Genomic DNA, 21072 nt, shown 5'->3' with positions numbered 1-21072 from the left:
TTGCAAACATGCACTAAAATTCCCCCCAGGACAAAGTGACAACGACAAGATAAAGGGTGTCTAGAACAGTTGGTGGAAATGAGACAAGCTTATTTGGCATATGAGTGAAATGCAGAAAAATCAATAAAGCATTCAACCGGTTCAGACTTGTTTTTGAAAATTAATTTGTAAATTTAGTCATAATTGTTAATTGTTAATCTTGTTAATGTACAGTATATGAATGTAACATAATACTGAATGTTATAATTAAAAACTATTTGTTATATAGTGCTTTTCTGGACACTCCACTCAAAGCGCTTTACAGGTAATGGGGACTCCCCTCCACCACCACCAATGCACAGCATCCACCTGGATGATGCGATGGCAGCCATAGCGCGCCAGAACGCTCACCACACATCAGCTATCAGTGGGGAAGAGAACAGAGTGATGAATCCATCCCCATAGATGGGGATTATTAGGAGGCCATGATTGGTAAGGGCCAATGGGAAATTTGGCCAGGACACAGGGGTAACACTCCTACACGTTTCGAGAAACACCCTGGGATGTTTAATGACCACAGAGAGTCAGGACCTCTGTCTCCCATCTGGGTAGTGGCCAGGCTCACACCTGCTTAAAGTGGGTTGCCACTTGTGAGCTGAAGGGTGATATAGGTGCTGGCTGTTAAATGTATTTTGTGAATGTCATAAAATGTTATAAATGTTTGCTCTTTCCTTGTAAATAATGTTATTGCCTGTGTAATATAAAACTTATATTGAATGTAATTTTTGTGCAACGTGTCTTTGCTCAACAAATTTGGTGAATAAAGGTCGTTTTTTAAAAAAATCTTGCTGTTCAGGGCACATCAGCCCAGTGCCTTCTTTCCTTACCTTGTTGATAAAGGCTCTGAGGGAAGCAAAGACGTGTTTGAGGGCAGCCTCAGACTGACCCGTCTTGAGAAAAGCCAAGTAGATATCGAATACTTTCTTCATTAGTGGGTTGTGGCCGTCGCTGTCTAGGAGCTGGGTCTGACAAAGAGTAAAAATGCAATCAAGACTTCGCAATGGCTGACAGTACTCTTCACGAGGTATGCAATCGAGGATAAAAAGAACAAAATAAATATTAAAGATTTTGCACATTTGACTACCAAATATTCCAGTGTGGCAATGCTGTGATAGACTCATATTGTCCATTCTCAGGGCTCTGCTGGCAGAAAAACAAAATTGGGGAAGAAAACTTGAGTCATGGAGGACTTAGCTATAGCAATACAGAACATCAAGCAGCTCACAACGCATAACAATCCTTTTTGAGAAGTCCTGGGGGAACAGGGGAACAAAAGCGTGCTTAGTAGAGTCAAGAATGCTCATGGGAAACTCTGACTTACAGTAAGTATTGCCAAGTGCAGAGGTCTCCCACTGCAAAAGAATCAACGTCGTCTCGGTTCCAACACACTGATGTCGCTGTCTGTAATGGGCTCAGTGTCACCAAGCTCTTTTACATCCGCATTCACCCAGTTTGTGTTTCTTGTTTTTTTTACGATACGTTACCAACTGTTTCTTTACATGGTACTCTGTATCTAGACTGCTAACTTACCCCAGTCCTTGGCAGCATGTCACAGTACGTTAGTATACAGTATGTCTCTTCACTGATTGCAAGATCTTGTCAATGACTTTTAAGGCTGCAGATAATTTGGCTCCATCATACATCTCTGAACACCATGTTCACACTCCTTCCCGCAGGCTCTGTTCAATTGGGGCTCGTCCTCTGCTCACTGTATCCCGGACTAAATCTGTACTTTCAGAGACCGTGCCTTTTCTATTGCTGCTCCTTTGTTATGGAATGCCCTTCCTCAGACTCTACCCGAGACAAATTCTTTCACTCTCTTCAAATTCAAACTCAAAACTCACCTTTTTTCTAGGGGTGGGAAAAAACAATTCTTACATGCATCATGATTCTCTCTTGTATGATTCTGCATCGATGCACAAAACTCCCTAATCGATCTTTTATTTGTTTTAATATGCACAGTACTACATATTTCAGACAAAAACAATACAACGTAAAGTAAAGGACAAACAGAGCAAATAATAATGGTTTAGTTTTTTGGACTTAAGACTAAACAAATTGCGTAAAGACGTATAGGTGCGCCATGCTTACATTTCAACTAAGCTAAGCAACCCGGTTTGTGAAGATGGACAAACTCCGGCCTGCACCCTCCACTTGGAAAGCCACCCTATGGGCACATTTTGGATTTTATGAAGTAAAAGGTAAAAATGAACTGGATAAGAGCGCTGCAGTGTGCAAGCTGTGTCATACCAAGATAAAACATTTCGGGAATACAACAAACATGCGAAATCACATTTCACGTTTCCATCCGGAGTTGGAGGAAAAACAGCCTGTTCCTGTTGCTGCCGAACAGAGAACCCTCGAGCAAGTGTCAAAGCTTCCACATAGTTCGGAAAGGGCGAAGCGAATCACCAGGTCTAGAGCAAGTTTTATCGCAAAAGATTTGCGCCCCTACGCTGTTGTTGAAAACCCCAGGTTTCGATTGATGTTGCAAACACTAGAGCCGAGGTATAACATACCGTCTCGGCATCAGTTTAGTGAAACAGCAATAGCAGCACTCTACAATGACACTTAAACTCAAGTTTTGGAATCATCGAAGAAAGCAAATACGGTGGCAATAACCTGTGATGCGTGGACATCCATTGCAACAGAATCCTATATCACTATTACTGCACACTACATCCCCGATGAACGGCAGCTTGTGTCTCGCGTACTCCAGTCACACAGAAAAAAAAATCGAGATGCATCGAGAATCGATTTATAATTGCATTGTGGCACCCTGAATCGAAATCAAACCAAATTGTGAGGTGCCTAGAGATTCCCACCCCTACTTTTTACCAGGGCCTATGGCTGATTACCCTACATTCTGTGTGTGTGCACCCATATGTTCTTGTTTATTATTTTTTTTACTTTTGATTGCAATTTTCTGTCTATTTTTATGGAAAGGGGCTTTATAGATACAAGTTATTAATATTTCTTTTTACAATGATGACAGCAGGCACACACGATCCTCCAACTTGCCTACACATCATCTTGGTATCTTGGTGTGTTTAGCTCCAAAGTGCCTGAAGCTGTACATCACACACTACAAGCCCATAGGGCCCTAGAAAATCACAGGCCTATTCCTATTCACTCTCAGCCTATTTCCAAACCTACCCTGTGCTCTGATAACTGTGTGCCTCCACCTGAGGATTCCTGGTCAGTCAGCTGACAGCATGGACAGGCTCAGAATTACAACATCTGGGCCATAGTCTCACCAGCACCATGTCTGATACCTTTGACAGGAGTGTCTTTATGTTTGATTCCATGATTAGAACCATTATTCTCATAATGGTCGCTTTTTGCTTAATCGTTGTTTATTTACCTGTTCACCTTTGGTATTAATCATACTGTATTTTGCTTTTATTTTTCTTAGGAGGTTATATTGTAACATTAGTTGTGATATATCACTTATTGTACTATGTAAATAGTTGCTGTAGATATATGTGTACAGTTGTCTTCTATTCTACATACAGTATTCATTTTATCTATGATGTACTGTAGCATTATTATGAATCTACATTACCATGTTTTCTTAAAGAAGCTCACTCATTGAAAAAATAGTCCTGATTATGACAGATGGACCTACTTGATTGACTTCAGATACTTTTTGATTTTGGATATTTGTGAAGAGGAAATATGACACTATGTGCAAGTGCAAAAAGCAGTGCTTAAACTTTCAAAATCTTTGGAGAGATATCTTGTACATGTTATTAAGTATTGATTTAATGTATAGGTTACTTGCCTGAAATTGCAGCTGAAAGAACAGACCAACCTGTTTCAGATGGGAACAATCTGCAAACAGTGATTCATTAAATTTCTTCAGTGAGTATAACACAACAATCAGACGGCTGAACCAATTACCCCTTTTTAAATGATGTTTAAATTCCTGTACTACATTGCTTTTATAACAAATGCATGTGGGATAATAAGAGGAACAAAAGCATTATTGGTAAAAAGAGACATGTCTGTGTCTAAAAGAATTTGGAAAAGCAGACTAATAGACATTGTTGGGTAACATATGTAAGGTTAGACTCAATATTAAGTTGTACCTGTGCACAGCCACTGTCGGTACAGTACTTTAGCTCCTTCCAAATAGACTCGTATTTCAAGATTGCCTGTACACCTGAACGTCCTATAATTTGATCACGCGGAAGAAAAGAACAAAAAATCCCTTGAAAATCTCTGTGAGCTCCATCTTCCAAAACGAATTTGCTCAACAAAATATCTTACGCCAATTCCGTATTTAACATTTAAACCACATTTTTGTGGTTTTTTTGCCAGTGCATACTTAAAACTCAGACCTATCAAAAGACCGCAGGGCCACTTGAGATCTTTAAAACAAAAGCTTTAACATTCTTAAGCTCTAGAAGAATGAGTTGCAGAAAAACAAAAACATTGCATCATATCCAACAAACAGTATTCTGCATATACAGAATAAAGAAGAGCAATAAGAAACTAGATTGATCTTAAGCTTCTGTGTGACTACTACAGATGTTTTCTTAACTTTTTAGTTTACTATTTTGTGGAACGTATCGAGGCAAGTCAGTTATACAATGTGTGGGTAAATATTATCAATATGACAAATATGGATTAGATAGCTACAGTGCATTTTTTACCCATTAACACAAATAGCTGAATCATATTGAGGGTCTTCATTGAAGGTACATAAATGTCACTGGACCTATTAGATCAGCACAACACTCTGTTTAATGGTGTACCCTTAACTTTGCTGCACAAGGAGTCCTGTTGGTGGCAGAAATCACTTAGCAATGCTCAAGCCTTAACGTTTCAGCAAAGCGATCAGGTTTCATCCTGACACCCACCCTCTGCTACTGAACACTGCTTCCTGTTAGTTAATCTACTGGAAAACCAGTATTTCTTCTATAAAATAAACAGTTGAAATAGCAACCCTACCACAGCTGGAAGTAACCAAGAGACTGAGCCAGCTGAAATGTGATAACCCGCAGGTTCTAAGCTATTAGCAAGATTTTGTACAATGTGAAGTATTTTATATGCATTTGGAAATCCAAGCTCAAATGCAGTATTCAGTTATCTTATGCTTCTATGTACAGAATTCTTACTTTGAGGAGTTGATTTCATTAATGAAGAAATTATTTGCCAAACAAAATAATAAGACACTTGGACTTTAAAAAAGTGCTTTACAGATAATAAGGACTCCCCTTCACCACAACCAATGTCCACCACCTACGTGGATGATGGGACGGCAGCCATAGTTTGCATAGTATGCTCACCACACACCAGCTAACAGTGGGGAGGATGGAGGAGAATAGAGTGATGAAGCCAATTCATAGATGGGGATTATTAGGAGGCCATAACTGGTAAAGGCCAGGGGGAAATTTGGCCAGGACACCAGGACACCCCTACTCTTTTAGAGAAATTCCATGGAATTTTTAATGAGCACTGAGAGTCAAAACCTCGATTTTATATCTCACCTAAAGTACGGCGTCTTTTTACAGTATAGTGTCCCCATCACTATACTGGGGCATAATGACCCACACAGACCACAGGAAGAGCACCCCCTACTGGCCCCACTAACACCTCTTCCAGCAGCAACCTAAGCTTTCCCAGGAGGTCTTCCATCCAGTTAATGGCCAGGCCAGGATGTCAGTTGCAGAGTGATATGCAGTAGCTGATATTATGGAATATTAATGAGGACCCTATGCAGAATAATCAGGACAAACTCCAGAGGCGTAGTCGATTAAACAGTCCGAGGTCCGAAAGCCGAAGGGATACGAAAGTACAAAATCAGAAGCGGAGCCGTAAGCCGTGAGGAAGTCGAGAGTCTAAGCCAGAACAATAGTCAAAGTATCAAAACAAAACCAGGAGACGTAGCCGGAGAACAAACCAGGGTCAGGAAGCCAAAAACCAAGACGTAACTAATCGCAGGAAGACGGGGGTAGCTCTAGCCAGGAAAACCTAATACTGATCACAGGTGAGAGTGTGAAGCAGCATTAAATAGGCTGGGGTAAAAGGCTAATTGGAAACCGTGCTGGAACGCGAGGTGGAATGGCGAGTTCTCCAGGGGCGTGGTGTAACAGCTAATGGAGACTGATGCAGGGTGGGATCTAGCCTCTAAAGATTTGTCAGCTAGTCACAAACCAACCACTCCTGGGACACATCAGACATGCAGGTTTGCAGTGTGTGGAAGAGCCCCCTTTTATTGGGTAGCGTGGCCAGTGGGTTTCCACATAAACCGTAATCTCCAATGGGAACATCCCACTGCTGCCACCAGATGAGGAAGAACACCCTTTTATTGGGTTGCATGGTCAAGGGGTTTCCACATGAACCGTATCCTTATCTTTCCATTACCTGTAACCGTCTCTTCCCAGATAGCAGTGGCAATAACCTCTCTCTTGATCAATTCCGGTTGGCCAGGTGTGCTCATTAACCATCTTCTTACTTAACCGGTGTCCCGACCCAGAAAATGACCGAGGCTGCTATCAATGTTAACCCGCTATGCTCACTGCTTCATAACCTTGAGGGTTTGTGGAAAGGCTGTAGAAAAGACAGCCTTTACTGCCTCAGGAACCGCTTATATAGGGAGCTAAAGTCACCAGGTGCAGCCAATTCCATGATTTTCCTGGGAGAATCCAAAGAATTTGGCTCTCTGGAATAAAAATGACTCTGCCCCTTGATGACTCACCCAGGCTTCCAACCGCAGCTTTGCTACACAGTGATGAAAGTGAGAGTCAGGGTTCTCCTCCAACTCAATATTTCATGCAGCATGTCAGACTGATTCAAACATTTAATTCCCGGCCTTAAAGGAATACAGTACCATGCCCAGGCTGACTAAAGGAACACATCCTTAATGTTGCACAGAGGAGACTGTGAGGGGACATGACACAACTGTTTGATAAGTTAAGATAAAGGATGATATAAGGACTTGAGGAGAAACAGGGATTCTGGAACATAAACCTAAAACCAACAAAACCTCTATATAAAAAAAAATGGGGTTATGGAACAAATATCCAACAATGTTGTTACCAATTTCTCAGGATCATTCAGAAACCATGGACAGAGATCCCTGGAAAAAATAAGCTGCTAACAATAAAATGAGCAAGAGGAGCAACATAGCCTTCTCTTTTGTGACACTTTTTGAGTTCTTATGAAAGTGAGCAGTCGAAGCAGAGCACACACACAGTGTACCTATTCTCTCTGTGAGCAGTAGGGGCAGCAGCAGAAAACCTACTTGATGAACCAGAAGGAGAACCAAATCGGATGAGCATAAAATAAAAAAGAAACTGGCAATACTGTTGTTTTTCTATAAAAGAGAGCAACAATTCCTTTCCCATTTCAGCCTCCCAGGAACTGGGTTACTTGCCAACGTCTTTCATAATCTATACGAGCATGTGTTAGCAATGGTAGGATTGCTTTGAGAAATGGTTAGATAAAAGAGTGTTACCAGTGCAACTGACCTTAAAGCTCTGAGTGAACAGGGAGATGACATCCAACACTGTGAGGCACACCTCTGTGGCAATGTTGCCTTCCAGCAAAGACTGATGGCTGGGATCTGCGTCAGATGTTCCAACACCTTAGAGAAGGCAGATAGTTACAGTATAACCCCTGCAAACCTCCCTTCAGAGATGCCACTGTAGCCACAGCATGGGGGGGGGGTGGAATGAGAAAACAATGAACCGGAATGGCAGCATTCAGTATCAAATGGAACCATTTACATTATCTACTCTGCTTTTTTTAACATTTATGAACGACAAAGCACAAGACATAACCGAGGAACAAAGCAATGCAGAATATTGTGAATACTGTGTAAGAATCCTGGCATGTACCGAGTGATCTTAATTCTGTTTATAAATTCTCTTCCGTTGCTACATAACTATTCCATTAAAAAAAGCTTCTGAAATGGCCATTTAAAACCAAATGAGAATAAATGTGAGTTGTTGTTTTTTTTAAAAAGCATTAGTTAATGGCACAGAGCACTTGGAAATCCACTCATTTAGAAGAAATGTCACTAAATTAATTAATCTTAATGAATGAGCACTTGCTGTGGAGCTACAATGCCAATAAAATAACTTTTGTTTTTAAAATATATACAGTAGCTAAATTTTTTATGGATCCCACAGAGAGTGTAAGAATTATGTGATATACAAAGCTGTGCGTATCCACAGGCATGTTCTGTGCAGAATCCTTGTTAATGCTGTCCTCTGAGAATTTACCGTCAGTGCTCTTTTAAATGAGATCCACACAACAGTTTAGTTTTGTGGCAAGCAGCAGTAACTCAGCATGCACAGCACATCCAGCAGATGGAGCTAATGTGATCTTGTCAGAAAACACAAGTGTGACCAGAGTGCCTGTGGAGATGCTGTGGAACATACCAGGGTTCAAAGTGAAGGAGATGTCCATTGTGCTGAGCTGCTGCAGCCTGGTCTGCATCAGCCCCGGTCTGCTACGCATGGCAGGCATGGTCTGGGACTTCCTTTCTGGGGCAAAGTGCTTAGAAACCCAGGCCTCCTGGCTCCTGGAAGAGTATACAGAGAGGAGGAGCCACTGTCAGAGCCTTGTAATTGACTCCTCTGGGTGAACTGCAATTTATATGAACTACCAGTATGCCTGGCCTTTTTTGTCATTTCAGTCAATGGCCCCGGAATGTGATTAAATATTCCAAAACTCCTGCTTGATTTAGCAACGTTTACTTAACATTACTGAAATACAGGATGTTGTCTGTCAGAAGTAAAATGTATAGGGACGGCACAGCACGTTCCGACAAAGATAGCAGCCCTGGTCTGAACCACATTCCCCAAGGAGCTGTGGGGAATGAGCTGCTGCCCTCAGTCACCTGAGCACTTGCTGGAAGACAACTGGTCAGGTGACAATATAAAAAAACAGGAAACCAACAGTCGGTTTTAATCTGCTGTCTGGAAGCAGAGAGCAGATCCACTGGATACAAATTCACCAGAGGGAAGAAGAATGTGTAGGAAGTGACCGACCCAGAGACTGGGGGATCGTGGAAACAAGAATTCTGGAGAGGTCTCAGAGAAAAACTTCATTCTGTTTGGAAAGGTTTTTTAGGACAGTCTCAGAGAATTGTTTTGAAACCAGGAAGCAGCTTATCTGCCTGGTTTTGGCTAAAAAGGGATTAAAGAAATACAGTAAGTCAGTAGCTCACAGAGTTGCTACGTTTTATTTTGGTTGTGGTCGTAGTTTTTTTCTTCCCCGCACTGTAAATAAACGGCACTGGTTTGTATCTTATGGCAGCACTTGTGCGTACATCTCTATGGGCCCTTTTACTTAACAGATCATGTTACAGTCCCTCCCAACCCGCAGTGTGATGATGACATGTAAAAAATACAAAAGATCAAGTCCGTGTTTTGCATGTTAGGTTCTTTACCTGAAGAATTGATTTACATACAGTATAATACTAGGACAAATATTAAGGAATGAGAATTCACACGCTATTCATTATAGAAAGAACTGGGAGCTCTCTTTATAGTGTCTAACTGCCAGGCAAATTTAGAAGTAACACAGATTTGCAAGTTTTTTCAGAATTCATGAGACAGCATGTATTTATAAGAAATTTCACATGCTGCTTGTTAATCCTTTGAACAGGAATTACTCATGATGTGAATCATATTCTAGTTTTAATCAGGAACTATTATCAGTTTTGACAGCTATACAAGATAAGATCCCTCATTTGTGGGTTTCCAAGTGAACACATACAGTAAGGACAGAATCAAGTGAAATTCCTTCCTTTCCTTTGTGGAATAAAATAATGTTTACTACATACTAAATTCCACAGACATGCATGTCTGTCACCAGATAAATTATTAGGCCTTGGGAAAAAGGATTCCTAGATGTAATCAAATTGTGTAATTATAAAACAATTAAATCTGCCTCTTTCAGAAGCAGGCTGACAAACTGACAAATTCCGCAATGTAGAGATGACCTACGCCATTTTCAACTAGTGAGAAATTAACATTTTTGGTTGTTGTATAGCTTTAGTGATAGTGGTCAGTATTTAATGTATTCCTTTTAGCTACAGGTCAACAGTGGTCTATAGCTGAAAGCTAGCTGCCATTGCAGTAGTTTGTTTAAGCAACTTTTCTATTGCGATCAAGATAAAGGCAGAGCCTGTGCAAGAGTATACCAGGAAAGTCAAGAAGGTCTCAGAAACAGGAAGTGTAAACATGACCTCTACAGAGTGGTTTGCAACTAAATGCTTTTTTAATCAATCAAGATGATACACAGCAGGAAACTGCACATAAAGTCTGGGATTTCATCCAGGTCGTTAATTGCTGGAGAAAATTAGTGACTCACACAACTAAATGTACTGTATTGTAAAAACAGCATGCACTTTAACCAAAAGCGAAAACTGCATGAAATGACACCAATAATTCATGAACTAACAATAAAACAGAAAACCTTTTTTTTTATAAAGTTTAACAGTAAACAGGAAGGGGTGCCAGTTACAGTTCTGTCATTCAGGTGTTCCCTAATTCCTTGAGTCTAAATGCAGCTGGCTTCTTTGGATCACATTTTTCTGCAGGGGAGTCCAATTCAAACAATTAAGTTAACTGAATAATTCAAATTTGGATGGAGTACTGAAAAGTAATGTGTACTTCCACATGCTGAATTACACGTGAGTATTCTCCTCTGATATAAAGGTGGACTGAAATATCAAACCAAAACAGTGTGCAATATCTACCCAGCTCTTTGCTATAGAAATATTATAGAACACTGTGCTCCATAGGAGTTATCCATCCTTTAAAAAGTACTGTGAATGACCCAATGCATGTTATGTCTTATGATTCCAGAGGATTGTCAACCAGTGAACACATTTCCTCCCTCGTTTGTCTTGTGCATTGCAATCAACACAAAGGCTGATGTAAATATCCTCACATCACTGAAGGAAACAGCAGACCTGGCTAGTGTGTCAGTTCAGACAGCCTCAATTGAAACAATACTGTGACGTAGAAATGCCTCTAGGGATGAACTGCTATCCTCTAATATTCCCCAGTGGGAAGTTAGGAAAGTGTATGAGTCTGAGCATCAAATTTCTTTGATGTACAGTATGTCCTAAGAAACAGAAGTGCTCAAGCTACCTGACCACACTGTTTAAAAAATCTGGCACTTTAAGTTAAACTGGTACTGTATAGACCCACTTAAAAAAACACCCTTTTAATATTACCTGCTAATGTTCCTTCTTCCAATGTATCGGAACTGCACAAGGCATATTCTAAAAGAGATTGAAAAAATCAGCAATTAATAATTTTGAAACTGGAGTTCTTAAGAAATATTGTTAATATTGCGGCCTTGAGTACTTGAAGCTTTTGACATGGTAAACTCACAACACAAATGTAATGAAATGTATAATAAAAAACTATATTTACAGTACTTCATTTCTGGATAACTTCACTATTTTATTCATCTTACTGTATACTGAAGACAGGGTTTTAGGGGGAAACATATTTCAGAAGAAGTCTGATGTAGTAAAGACGGAAAACAAAATTATAAATAATATACAATTTTAAGTCATACATTTCGTTTGTATCCCTTTTGTAGATAATAGCATAACATCTTAAAGTCATGATATTTGCAAGAATACATTTGCCACAAAATTGTTTTCATTTAAAATTGTAGACGTCTGTGGTTTTGTCAGCAGACTTAATTTGCATTTCTTTTATCTGCAACTATTCAGTACTAGTACTCATCAGTAAGCTGCTGAGTAATGAAATGAGAAATGAGCTGATTTTCCTCAATTAAGAATCTATGCTCCTGTAGAGCAACAGTAATATACTTTTCAATGTCTTCTTTATTTCAAGGCCATGCTCTGTTGAACATTCATTTGACGGATACATTTATCCAAAATATCTTACATTTGCACCCACTGGATATTTTATGCAAACAATTCAGTTGTACTGTTGTACTTTGCTCAAGAGTACAACAGGCTCTAAGGTACTGTAGGATTTCAACCCACAACCTTCCAGTCCTAAGTCAAGCTAATGACAGTTCCACATTTCTGCCTCCCTCTGGAAAGATCATCAAGTCCTCTCTAAACAACAAGACAGTCCAGTTCTTCAGTGAGTAGGGCTTTAAGCAAGTCTTTACAGTTAACTGGACAGCAGTTTCTCCCTGCTCTTAATATGCTGGTGCTTTAAAGAGATCTGGAAAATCTACAGTTATACCTGCTCTCTAGGACCAGGATTGTGGACCTCTGTCTTAGGCTGACCATCAGTCAGCTTTGAAGGATCTATACTGAGCCGCCTAATTTCCCATGGAATATCTGAAGAGATCAGAATTGTGAAAACTTCCTGTTTACCACATGTTTCTCTAATGAAAGTTCTATCATCTTAAATCCTCATCCTTTAAAAAGGAAGATGGAATACATCCTGTATAGTTTTTATTATTAAAGTGTTGAAGCATCTGGTAAGCACTTGGTAAAAAAAGCACACACAATCATGCACAGTGTGAAGCAATTGTATTAGCAAAGATCTGGGTGCATTTCCAGTTAGTTATTTATGGTAGTACTCCTAATATTTTAAGAAATTTAGAACTGCCAATATTTTTTTTTTATTTAGCCACAGCCAAGCAACTTGGCTAATAGCAAGCCTGCCACAGAAAACAGCACTTTTGAGTCACTTTTTTCACACTGTGAACAAAATGCTAACAGCAGTGTGAGCAGTGAATGGAGGATAATGCTGCAAGCTCACAGGTGCCCAGCATGGGTCAGTGTTGTGTGGCAAGTTAGACCTTGGTGCACATCATCCCATCCAAGCCACTTTTATGATTTATGATTAAGTGTACTTAATGATTAAGTGTACTTATGTTGTGATCAAAATCACAACATAATTTAATACAATTATTGGAAAAGATAATGTTGCTATGGTTGTTGAAAAATTGGAATAATGTTGGCTTGATTGACAATTGTTTTGAATTTCCGGTAATAAAACACGCTATAAAAATCTGAAGCACATATTTTACATATACTTTACACTGTATACCTTGCTGTAAACACCTCAATTTCAGAGCAAAATTCTCAAACAGTATTTAACAAAATAAAGATGAAAAGAAAGATTGTGCTACCTGCAGAGTACAATTTTTTTTTTTAAATTACTGTTATAGACTAATTAAAGCCACATTAATTGTCAATATCACTTCAGGCAAAAGAAGTGGGATAAAGTTGGATGAATGATTGTAGCAGTTGTGTTTTGTAATGTCCTTTTTAGAATGACATGAGCTTTTAAAAGTAATTATCAACCCCTAAACAAATTAGATAAGCATGGTAAAATCAGCAATCTTGATTAAACACCCAGCTGTGCATTAGGCATACCAGTAAATGTGTGATTTGTGGATGAAAGAAAAATTACATTAACAAAACATAGAAAAAGAGGAATTAATATTTACAGTTTCAGGGTCTTTATCTTTGCAAACTGAAGAGCTGACATTTTAAAGTGTAATTTTAAATCTTTTTTGAAAAGAACACCTCAGGAATATTTTTTTAACCACATTCAACAGCCTGCAGTTACTGTATTTCCACATACAGTATACTGTATACTTTACATTTTTATATTAATAAAACAAAAATAATTTGTTACAGAAAAGGAATGGGCTTTTGAAAATTTAAAGGGTTTTCAAATAAACGGCTGATGCTGTGATTTAGCAGGTGATGCTGTGTAAAGGACGATTTGTCAGTCTGATTGAGGGAAAAAAAAGTCACCGTCATAAAAACTTTTGTAACCAGTTTGCTTGCATTTTGGTTTAGTCAAAAACACAAATTTGTGCCACTTTAATTAGATTACGGGTGTCTAAAAACAAATGTCTGCTTTGGTATTTAAATGTATTTTCACTGTGGCACTGCCAGTATACTACCTGTATTACTGACAGAATCAGCATCTAAACAGGTAAAGCATTACTAAAATCATATACCTATTTATTGGAAAGGGAAGCGGGACAGCGCGTACTGCCCAGATGCCCAGTCAATACTGAAACGAGTCTGCTGTATGTAATATGATGGGAGCGTAGACTGCCCAAACACGTACGAGGAAATTAAAGGATTGACGTTATCTGTGCAGGCAGTTTCCGAATAAAACGGCCTGTTTTATTGGTCGACCTGGAGAAGTTAGACCATAGCTAGCATATGTTGCAGCGAGGATCTCACTGGAAACAACAAACCCCGGAAGAGGTTGGTGTCAGTAGCAATCCTGGAAGGGATGGGCAAATGTTACAGGCAGCCTGTTGTGAGAGCAAGAGAGAATGGCTGTCTGCACGGGAAGTCTGTAACTTTTCGGAAATGCACTACAGTAGCACCCTTGGTGATTTCTGTCTCTGCTTGCACATAAACAAGAAGGCGGTTGGAGTGTGACTGGCCAAACGTAATTTACCGTGTTTCAGGGCTACTCAAGACCTGTGGGCAACTGGGTGGAAGCTGGATTTACATTTTCAAATCGGTCCACTTCTGGACATTATGTAGGTGTCTCAGAGCAAACCATCATCTTGCAATGGCTACTGTTCTTATTTCCTATAACCTGTAATAGGACAGTGTTCAGACTGTGTTACACAATGTAATTCACTTTAAACAGTGATCTTCCATCCAGTTACCGTAAAACAATTTAAAAACTTTAAAAAAAAAAAATTATTTTCCCACTGCCTGTATCTGGGATCTGACCCTGTGATATCAGAGTTTGGAACGCTAGACCCAGGGAAGCTCAGCTACTTCACAGAATCCCAACCTTTTACTTTGCAGAATTGTCCTTGATTTTTCAGAATCGATGCACTACAAACTCACTGTCAGGAGGAGCGCAAACATGGGGCCTTGGACTCCCAGAGGTTTCACATCTCTTCACTAGGGGTGTCTTCCTCTTTTCTCTGCTCAAGTGTTAGCTGTTGTTCTTCTTTTTAACGGCCATATAATTTTTTGGCAAACTGTTGCCAAGGAGACTACAGCAAACAAAGAATTGACTGATTAAGTGATACTACATTCTGAACTGCAGTTTGATATAATATATTGTTAAATTGTAGCTCCACATCAGATTTCCCCTTTAAGATTCTAAATTGAATTTGCTAAATATTCTTAATTAAACAAATTTGCATAAAATGGGGTTTTGCACAAAGAGAAAGCGAGGGAACACGATAACATTTGCCTTTTTTGAGTCATTCTATGCTTCATAACCAGAACCAACAAAGCATTAGAACACTCACTCTAGAAGGCTCAGGAAGTTCATCAGATCTTGCACAGACACTTTGTTCCAGTAAGCCAACAGAGTATCTACAGTAATGAAAAAGAAGGCGATAAAGAAAAGTTAACAATTGTAGTTTAATGGCCTACAATTCCCACAGGTTTAGGGAGAACCATACTTGAAGGAGCGCACTGACCTTCTGATATTGTTTTTACAATGTGCAGATAGCACATTAGAAGACTTCTGACCTCATAGTGACCCAGCCTGTGTAATGGTGGCATGGCACTCATTGTTGAGCTGCGTCTGTGGATCTGTTAGAAAACAATTCCATTATTTCCAATCAATAAATCATTCATGGCAGAGAACGCACACCTAGAGGACAATTTATAGATGTTTCAGGAAAAGTGTCATTTAAAGAGTTTAGCCTCATGAGGCAGGGCACTGACAAAACTTCCCACCAGAGAAATTCTGTTAATTGTGGTTTTGAGTGCAGACCTCATTTAGAGGACAAAATATAACATGGTCTTTGCTCCCAGCCTCATTATGCTAAGACATCCAACCTATCTATTAAAGCTGTATGTGTGAGCCTTAAGTAGCATTCACCACTCACTAATATAACATACAGTACTGCCATGTAGTGAAAAGCAATGAGAGGGTTCATGGTCCACCATATTGCCTAGGAACCCAACCCACTCTGCTTATGATTATTTTTTACACCATTTTCTGAAAATGCAGCTGTTTTAGTTGCATAGTATGCAAAGTGCATTTATAGTCACCTTATAACATGTTAGGCATGAAACATACTTGGCTGACACGTTTATCCAAAGTGACTCACATTTGTACACAGTTACACTGTACAAATGCCCCAACCTACTGGAACAATCTTGAGTTTACAGTACTTTACTCTATGTGGCAATATCCATGACTCATCTGCTATTCAAAACCGCAACCTTCCAGTTATGAGGATAAGCTGGCAATATGTGTCTTTTGGTAATGATTAAATGCACTGAAATTAAAGTCAGTTCACTAGGAATGACAAACACCCAAGCTGAAAGCGTCATGGAGCGAAATTGTGGCTTAACCCGCTTGGCTGAGGGCTGACCTCCCGGCCATTGGACAAGGAGGCCAGGACCCCCCTGCAGGGTGACCAAGGGGTAGTTGTGGAGGTGGAGGTGGGATGCAAGAGACATAGGGATATCGTAGGTATTTACAGTATAACATTCGGGAGAGGAATGGATTGTCAGGAGCGATTGCTAATTACTGACAGCTGAGTCTGATTGAGCTTGGTTGTTGTCATCCCTCCTGAACTTTTGTTATAAACTCCATCTATTTCGGTTTTCTAAATTATCAACATCTTCTTCAAAATGTGATTTGAATCTCCTAAAATAAAGTTTCAACAAACTGTTATGAAGCAAAAATAAAGCACAACACCTACTGTAAGTCCTTATATTTTCTGGTATTGAGGTCACCACTGCAGTTTAATAACAAGTATGCAATGTTTAACTTCTTAACCAAGATATTATTAAAACAATCTGAAGCAGTACCTGTTCTGAAGTGTTCACGATTACTTTAATTACAAAATTGAAGCAAAAAAGATGTTGGCATTTTTGGCGACCACATAACAGTTCCCCTCTCTCTGTTCCCTCCCGTCATCATCGTATATAATGAGTCATTCTTAACGAGCATAATACTGCAGTGTCACGATTTACCCCATCGGTAGTGTCAGGTGTGCCGGGCTCGATGAAGAGGGAACCCCGGGAGTCCTCACGTTTTACTGTGTGACCATTTTGAGCAGTGTAGCCTGGTAAAAAACAAACATCAAAAATCTGCAAACCACAAATACAGTGGTCTGTACTGAACTTCATAGCAAAGACTCACTTTTAGCGACAAACATGGAAATGAAGTCTTACTCAGATCTTTGTCTATGATGGCGCTGGACCTGTTGTGTTGACTGGGTGGAGAGGCATACAAATCATCCCTGGAAGCCTGCAACACCACAAATAGAAGCTGTTTCAAAGTAGCAGGACACCACTGATTTCACCATTTACAAACATAGAATTATTTGTGGTTAATTCTTTCATTGGCCAGTATAATTTAGAGTCTCCGTTGCTCAAATAAAAGGTGCGATCAGCTCATTAGTTTTCGGAGAACAGAGTGTGTCAGCATGCAGCAGGTCATACTTACACTAACATGCAGGCCACTATACAGCCCTGAAGAGTCTCTCATTGAGAGGTAGTCGATGTTTTGATACAGCAGCTCGAACAGGGGCAAGTACAGAAGAGAGATTCTTGCCTGTTGGTTCTGTGAACAGGAACAGAGAATTGAAAGAAATGTGTCGGATTCAATTTCAAAATTTATGAGGTAAAGCAAGCAGACAGGCAATGTGTGATCATAGTGATCTCTCCGTCTCGCAGAGGGGTTTCAGAACTCCTACTACAGAAAGCCGTCCAAAACCAAAATTATCAGGAATCTAGAGTCACATTTTCCCCCTTCTCTCATCTCCTTCTAATCCTCTCTATTCATTTGCAGGTTTTGACTTCACACCTCTCTTCCAGTTCTCCCACAATGTTGATACTCCGCTTCCCCTAGTCTCCACCTCCTCTCATCTACCCTGCCTTTTGTTCTCCCATGCTTCATTATCTGCTGGTTTCCCTCTCTCCCTCACACCAGAAGGCTAAACAGCAAAACATTGCGTCTCTTTTCTTTTCCTTTCAGCATGGAATAAACCTTTACCTGTTCCTTTGGAGGCATGCAATGTGGTCAATTTCTAATACACTGGTTTAGAAAGAGTATACTGTAGATACCTCTCGAAACCATTCATATAATTCACTGTGTTAATTTCAGGTACAGTATACAGTATGTTTTTCCACCAGTTTCCCGATTCTGGTAGTGGAGACCTACACACTTACTGTTTTTTGTTCCAGCCAAATTTGGTTACATAATTGATCCCTTTATTGACTTAATAACATCTTAATAACGGGGTTAATTTGAAGCCTTCTTGAAAATAAGTCAGGGTATCGGAGTCAACAAACTGACTAGGTTTAAAGTTATAGCATAACAAAAGTAATTAAATACGACAAAAGTTTAATAAAAATAGAATTTGAGAAGAATAAACTGTTGCAAATGTTTTTTTTAAACATGTAAAAAAGTTTTATTAACATTAACAATAAAACGGGCCCAGCCATTTTAAATTTTTGTTCACCATGTTCACTTTGTTTCTTTGAATCTGGGCTTGCGTCTGTCTTGTGTGTCAGAAAATTACTGAATATTTTTAATAACTGAACTGAATTTTTAATAACTGAAATACGTTCATGATAAAAATGAAAGACAATGATCATCACAATCATCCCACCATCTATAACCACTCAAATACACTCGAGCAGCACAGGCAGACGAAGACTTGAATAAAATTCCAGGGAAAACCCTCTACTTGTATGGAATTCCTGCTGTTTAACCTGAAAGTAAATATTGCCAAGTAAGACTCTGCCAAGTCAAAACACAGGGGGCAGAAGAGTTGGAGTCAAGCCAATGGTGAAGTGAGAGTAAGTGTTTTCCCAGTGAGTTAAAGACACAAGTCAGTGGTGCTGGGACGGTAAGTGCTTTCACTAGTATAGGGTGAAAAAGGATGAACACTGTCAGACTGAGAGGCCTGCTGTTGTTAACTGACAGTTTTTGGACATTAAAATGAGGCAACAAGAAAAAAAGGTGACTATCAGCTAATAATGTGGATTTGGTGATTGTTTAAAAGCAGTTACTCCAATGACAAAAGGTGGAATTTTAATTTTAATGCAACAACATCTTCTGTGTTTTAAGTAGATCATTTGTTTATGTATTGCTGTGCTATGGATTTTTATTAAAATACATTCTTCCCTTTTCTGGTTAACATTACAGCAATGTCTTGTTTAGCACGGTTTCTATCAGCACTGGTTTATCATATCAATATTTGTCCTGGCGATTATTTAAAACACCCAAATAACATCTGTATAAAAGCTGAATATTTCTCTGTCTCAGATGCAAAAATAGACCAGGCAGACGCACCTAGAGCACAATCACTGCACGGCGTGGTTTGCATCTTGCTATTTTTGTTCTGAAGGCAAAATGTAATGAAAAATGCAAATGCAGGCTCTCAGCCAATGAGAGTGTGGACTGATATGTAGAATTTCCTGTTTGGCCAGTGCTGTTTGCAATTGCTCATTAAAAAGAAGTCCAGTCAAAAAGAAATCTCAAGCCCTGCATGATATGCCACTGGCTGGCCTGTCCTGTAGCACTTCCCATTGGTCTCCCATTGCTGCCAAGTTACAGCAGTGGAGGCAAATGCTGATTAATCTATGTAAGCTCTGACAAAATGTATTGGTATGTAGCCAAAGATGATGTATTTCTTTTGCAACTATAATTTAAAAATAAACTCCTCTCTTTATAAACTGATTTTTAATTATATTTTTGTGGTAAAAACCCCAATGAAGCCCTCATAGGTCACTCATAAGACACACAGTAGTGATCCTAGAAACACATCTCTAAGGAACCCTGGCTATGATTGCTTCTATTAGGTCTGATTCCCACAATCCAGAGTGCTCTTTCTCTGGAACCCATCCTCAGAGCTAAACAAGGCACTGCTGTACTGAAACAATCAGCCAAAAAAAGTCATTTTGATATAAGAAAGGTACCAGACTTTTCTGAAATTCCAGGAAACTCTCTGCACGGCCAAATGTATGAAACGTCTAGAAGAAATATTTGGTGAGCCTTTAACTTACCTTGTATGTCGTATATCTGTCGTCAAACGTGTGTTTTATCATGAGGTTTTTCAGCACAGACACAGCAAGGTGCCGTATATCAGAGCAGTCCTGCAGGGCCACGGCCAGCTCCCTCATCAGCAGCCCAACAAGAAAATGGTTCTTACAGTATTCTTCTGTTAAGCTGTACTCCAGATTTAGGTCTGTAACAGGGCGCACAATCAAACATTTACGCCACTGTAACTTTTGTAATAGATCTATTACATCGAAGGATCTCTTGATTAACATGTTCTATAACTTGCAACTAAAACAATGAAAAAAAAACAACATTTGAGTCTTATGTTCCATTTTGAAGTCCTTGTCAGTGTGATAACATATTCTACATTGCAATTTTGAAGATTTGTAGATAAGCAAGTGCCTTAATCTTCAGAACTACAACCCAGAACATTGGCAGAAAGAGACATCAGTAGAGTGAGGAGACGGCCTTTCTGCTCTTGCCAAAAGTAACTATAATGCTATTGGCCATTCTATTGATACATCCCAGTAGTGATACTGCATGTGTCACTGTAGTCCCTTTTGAAAGACATTTGTGCATTTAGAAATCTTCAAAATTCCAACCTAGAATAATTTATTACCCAATTACTCATCTAAAATCATATAATTTAATAACCATAGCCGCAGTCCTACTCTATTATGATTTGATCTTCCTGTATTATACTGTAAATCATTCTCCAGCTCCGAGTACGTTTCCAGCCAACGTCTTGCAAAGTTACTTTGCTCTACAAAGCAATGCTATGCAATTTTTTAGTAAATAAAACAAGTTTTAAATGTTAGCAAATAAGAACGTGCTTACATTTTGCATGTGCAACAAATTTTAAATGCCAGCAAGACACGATCATGAGAATAACATAAGCTTGCAACTAAGTATTAGTTTAGCACTACTTCGCATTTGTATTCTGTAGAACTACCTACCTACAGCACTGAAACGTTCCACCGCATATGAAATAAAATCTAATTAGCAACAAAAAAGAAAAAAAAATACTTACTAGTAACAGAACAATACAACAAAATGTTAAACTTCAACTTCACTTTGCAGTGACAACATTGCTTAG

General features: G+C 39.3%; 1 protein-coding gene across 2 annotated transcripts in view; it reads right to left on the bottom strand.

The window, feature by feature from the left end:
* The window catches only part of dock11 (dedicator of cytokinesis 11), a 155584-nt gene that overhangs the window by 64313 nt on the left and 70199 nt on the right, over positions 1 to 21072 (bottom strand). The window contains exons 31-41 of one of the 2 annotated variants that reach the window (XM_088925362.1): positions 20933 to 20971; positions 19982 to 20163; positions 17415 to 17531; positions 17141 to 17216; positions 16940 to 17031; positions 15427 to 15541; positions 15253 to 15319; positions 11243 to 11290; positions 8433 to 8575; positions 7518 to 7633; positions 867 to 1004 (exon numbers count right to left, since the gene is read on the bottom strand). In XM_088925362.1, coding sequence (XP_088781488.1) covers positions 867 to 1004; positions 7518 to 7633; positions 8433 to 8575; positions 11243 to 11290; positions 15253 to 15319; positions 15427 to 15541; positions 16940 to 17031; positions 17141 to 17216; positions 17415 to 17531; positions 19982 to 20163; positions 20933 to 20971 — 1133 coding nt within the window. The remainder of the gene's footprint in view (positions 1 to 866; positions 1005 to 7517; positions 7634 to 8432; positions 8576 to 11242; positions 11291 to 15252; positions 15320 to 15426; positions 15542 to 16939; positions 17032 to 17140; positions 17217 to 17414; positions 17532 to 19981; positions 20164 to 20932; positions 20972 to 21072) is intronic. The other variant, XM_088925363.1, reaches the window with a different exon arrangement.

Source organism: Atractosteus spatula, chromosome 9 (genome assembly GCF_055471065.1).
Source record: "Atractosteus spatula isolate fAtrSpa1 chromosome 9, fAtrSpa1.hap1, whole genome shotgun sequence".
In the NCBI taxonomy this organism is placed as follows: domain Eukaryota; kingdom Metazoa; phylum Chordata; class Actinopteri; order Semionotiformes; family Lepisosteidae; genus Atractosteus; species Atractosteus spatula.
This window is presented reverse-complemented; position numbering and strand designations above follow the sequence as displayed.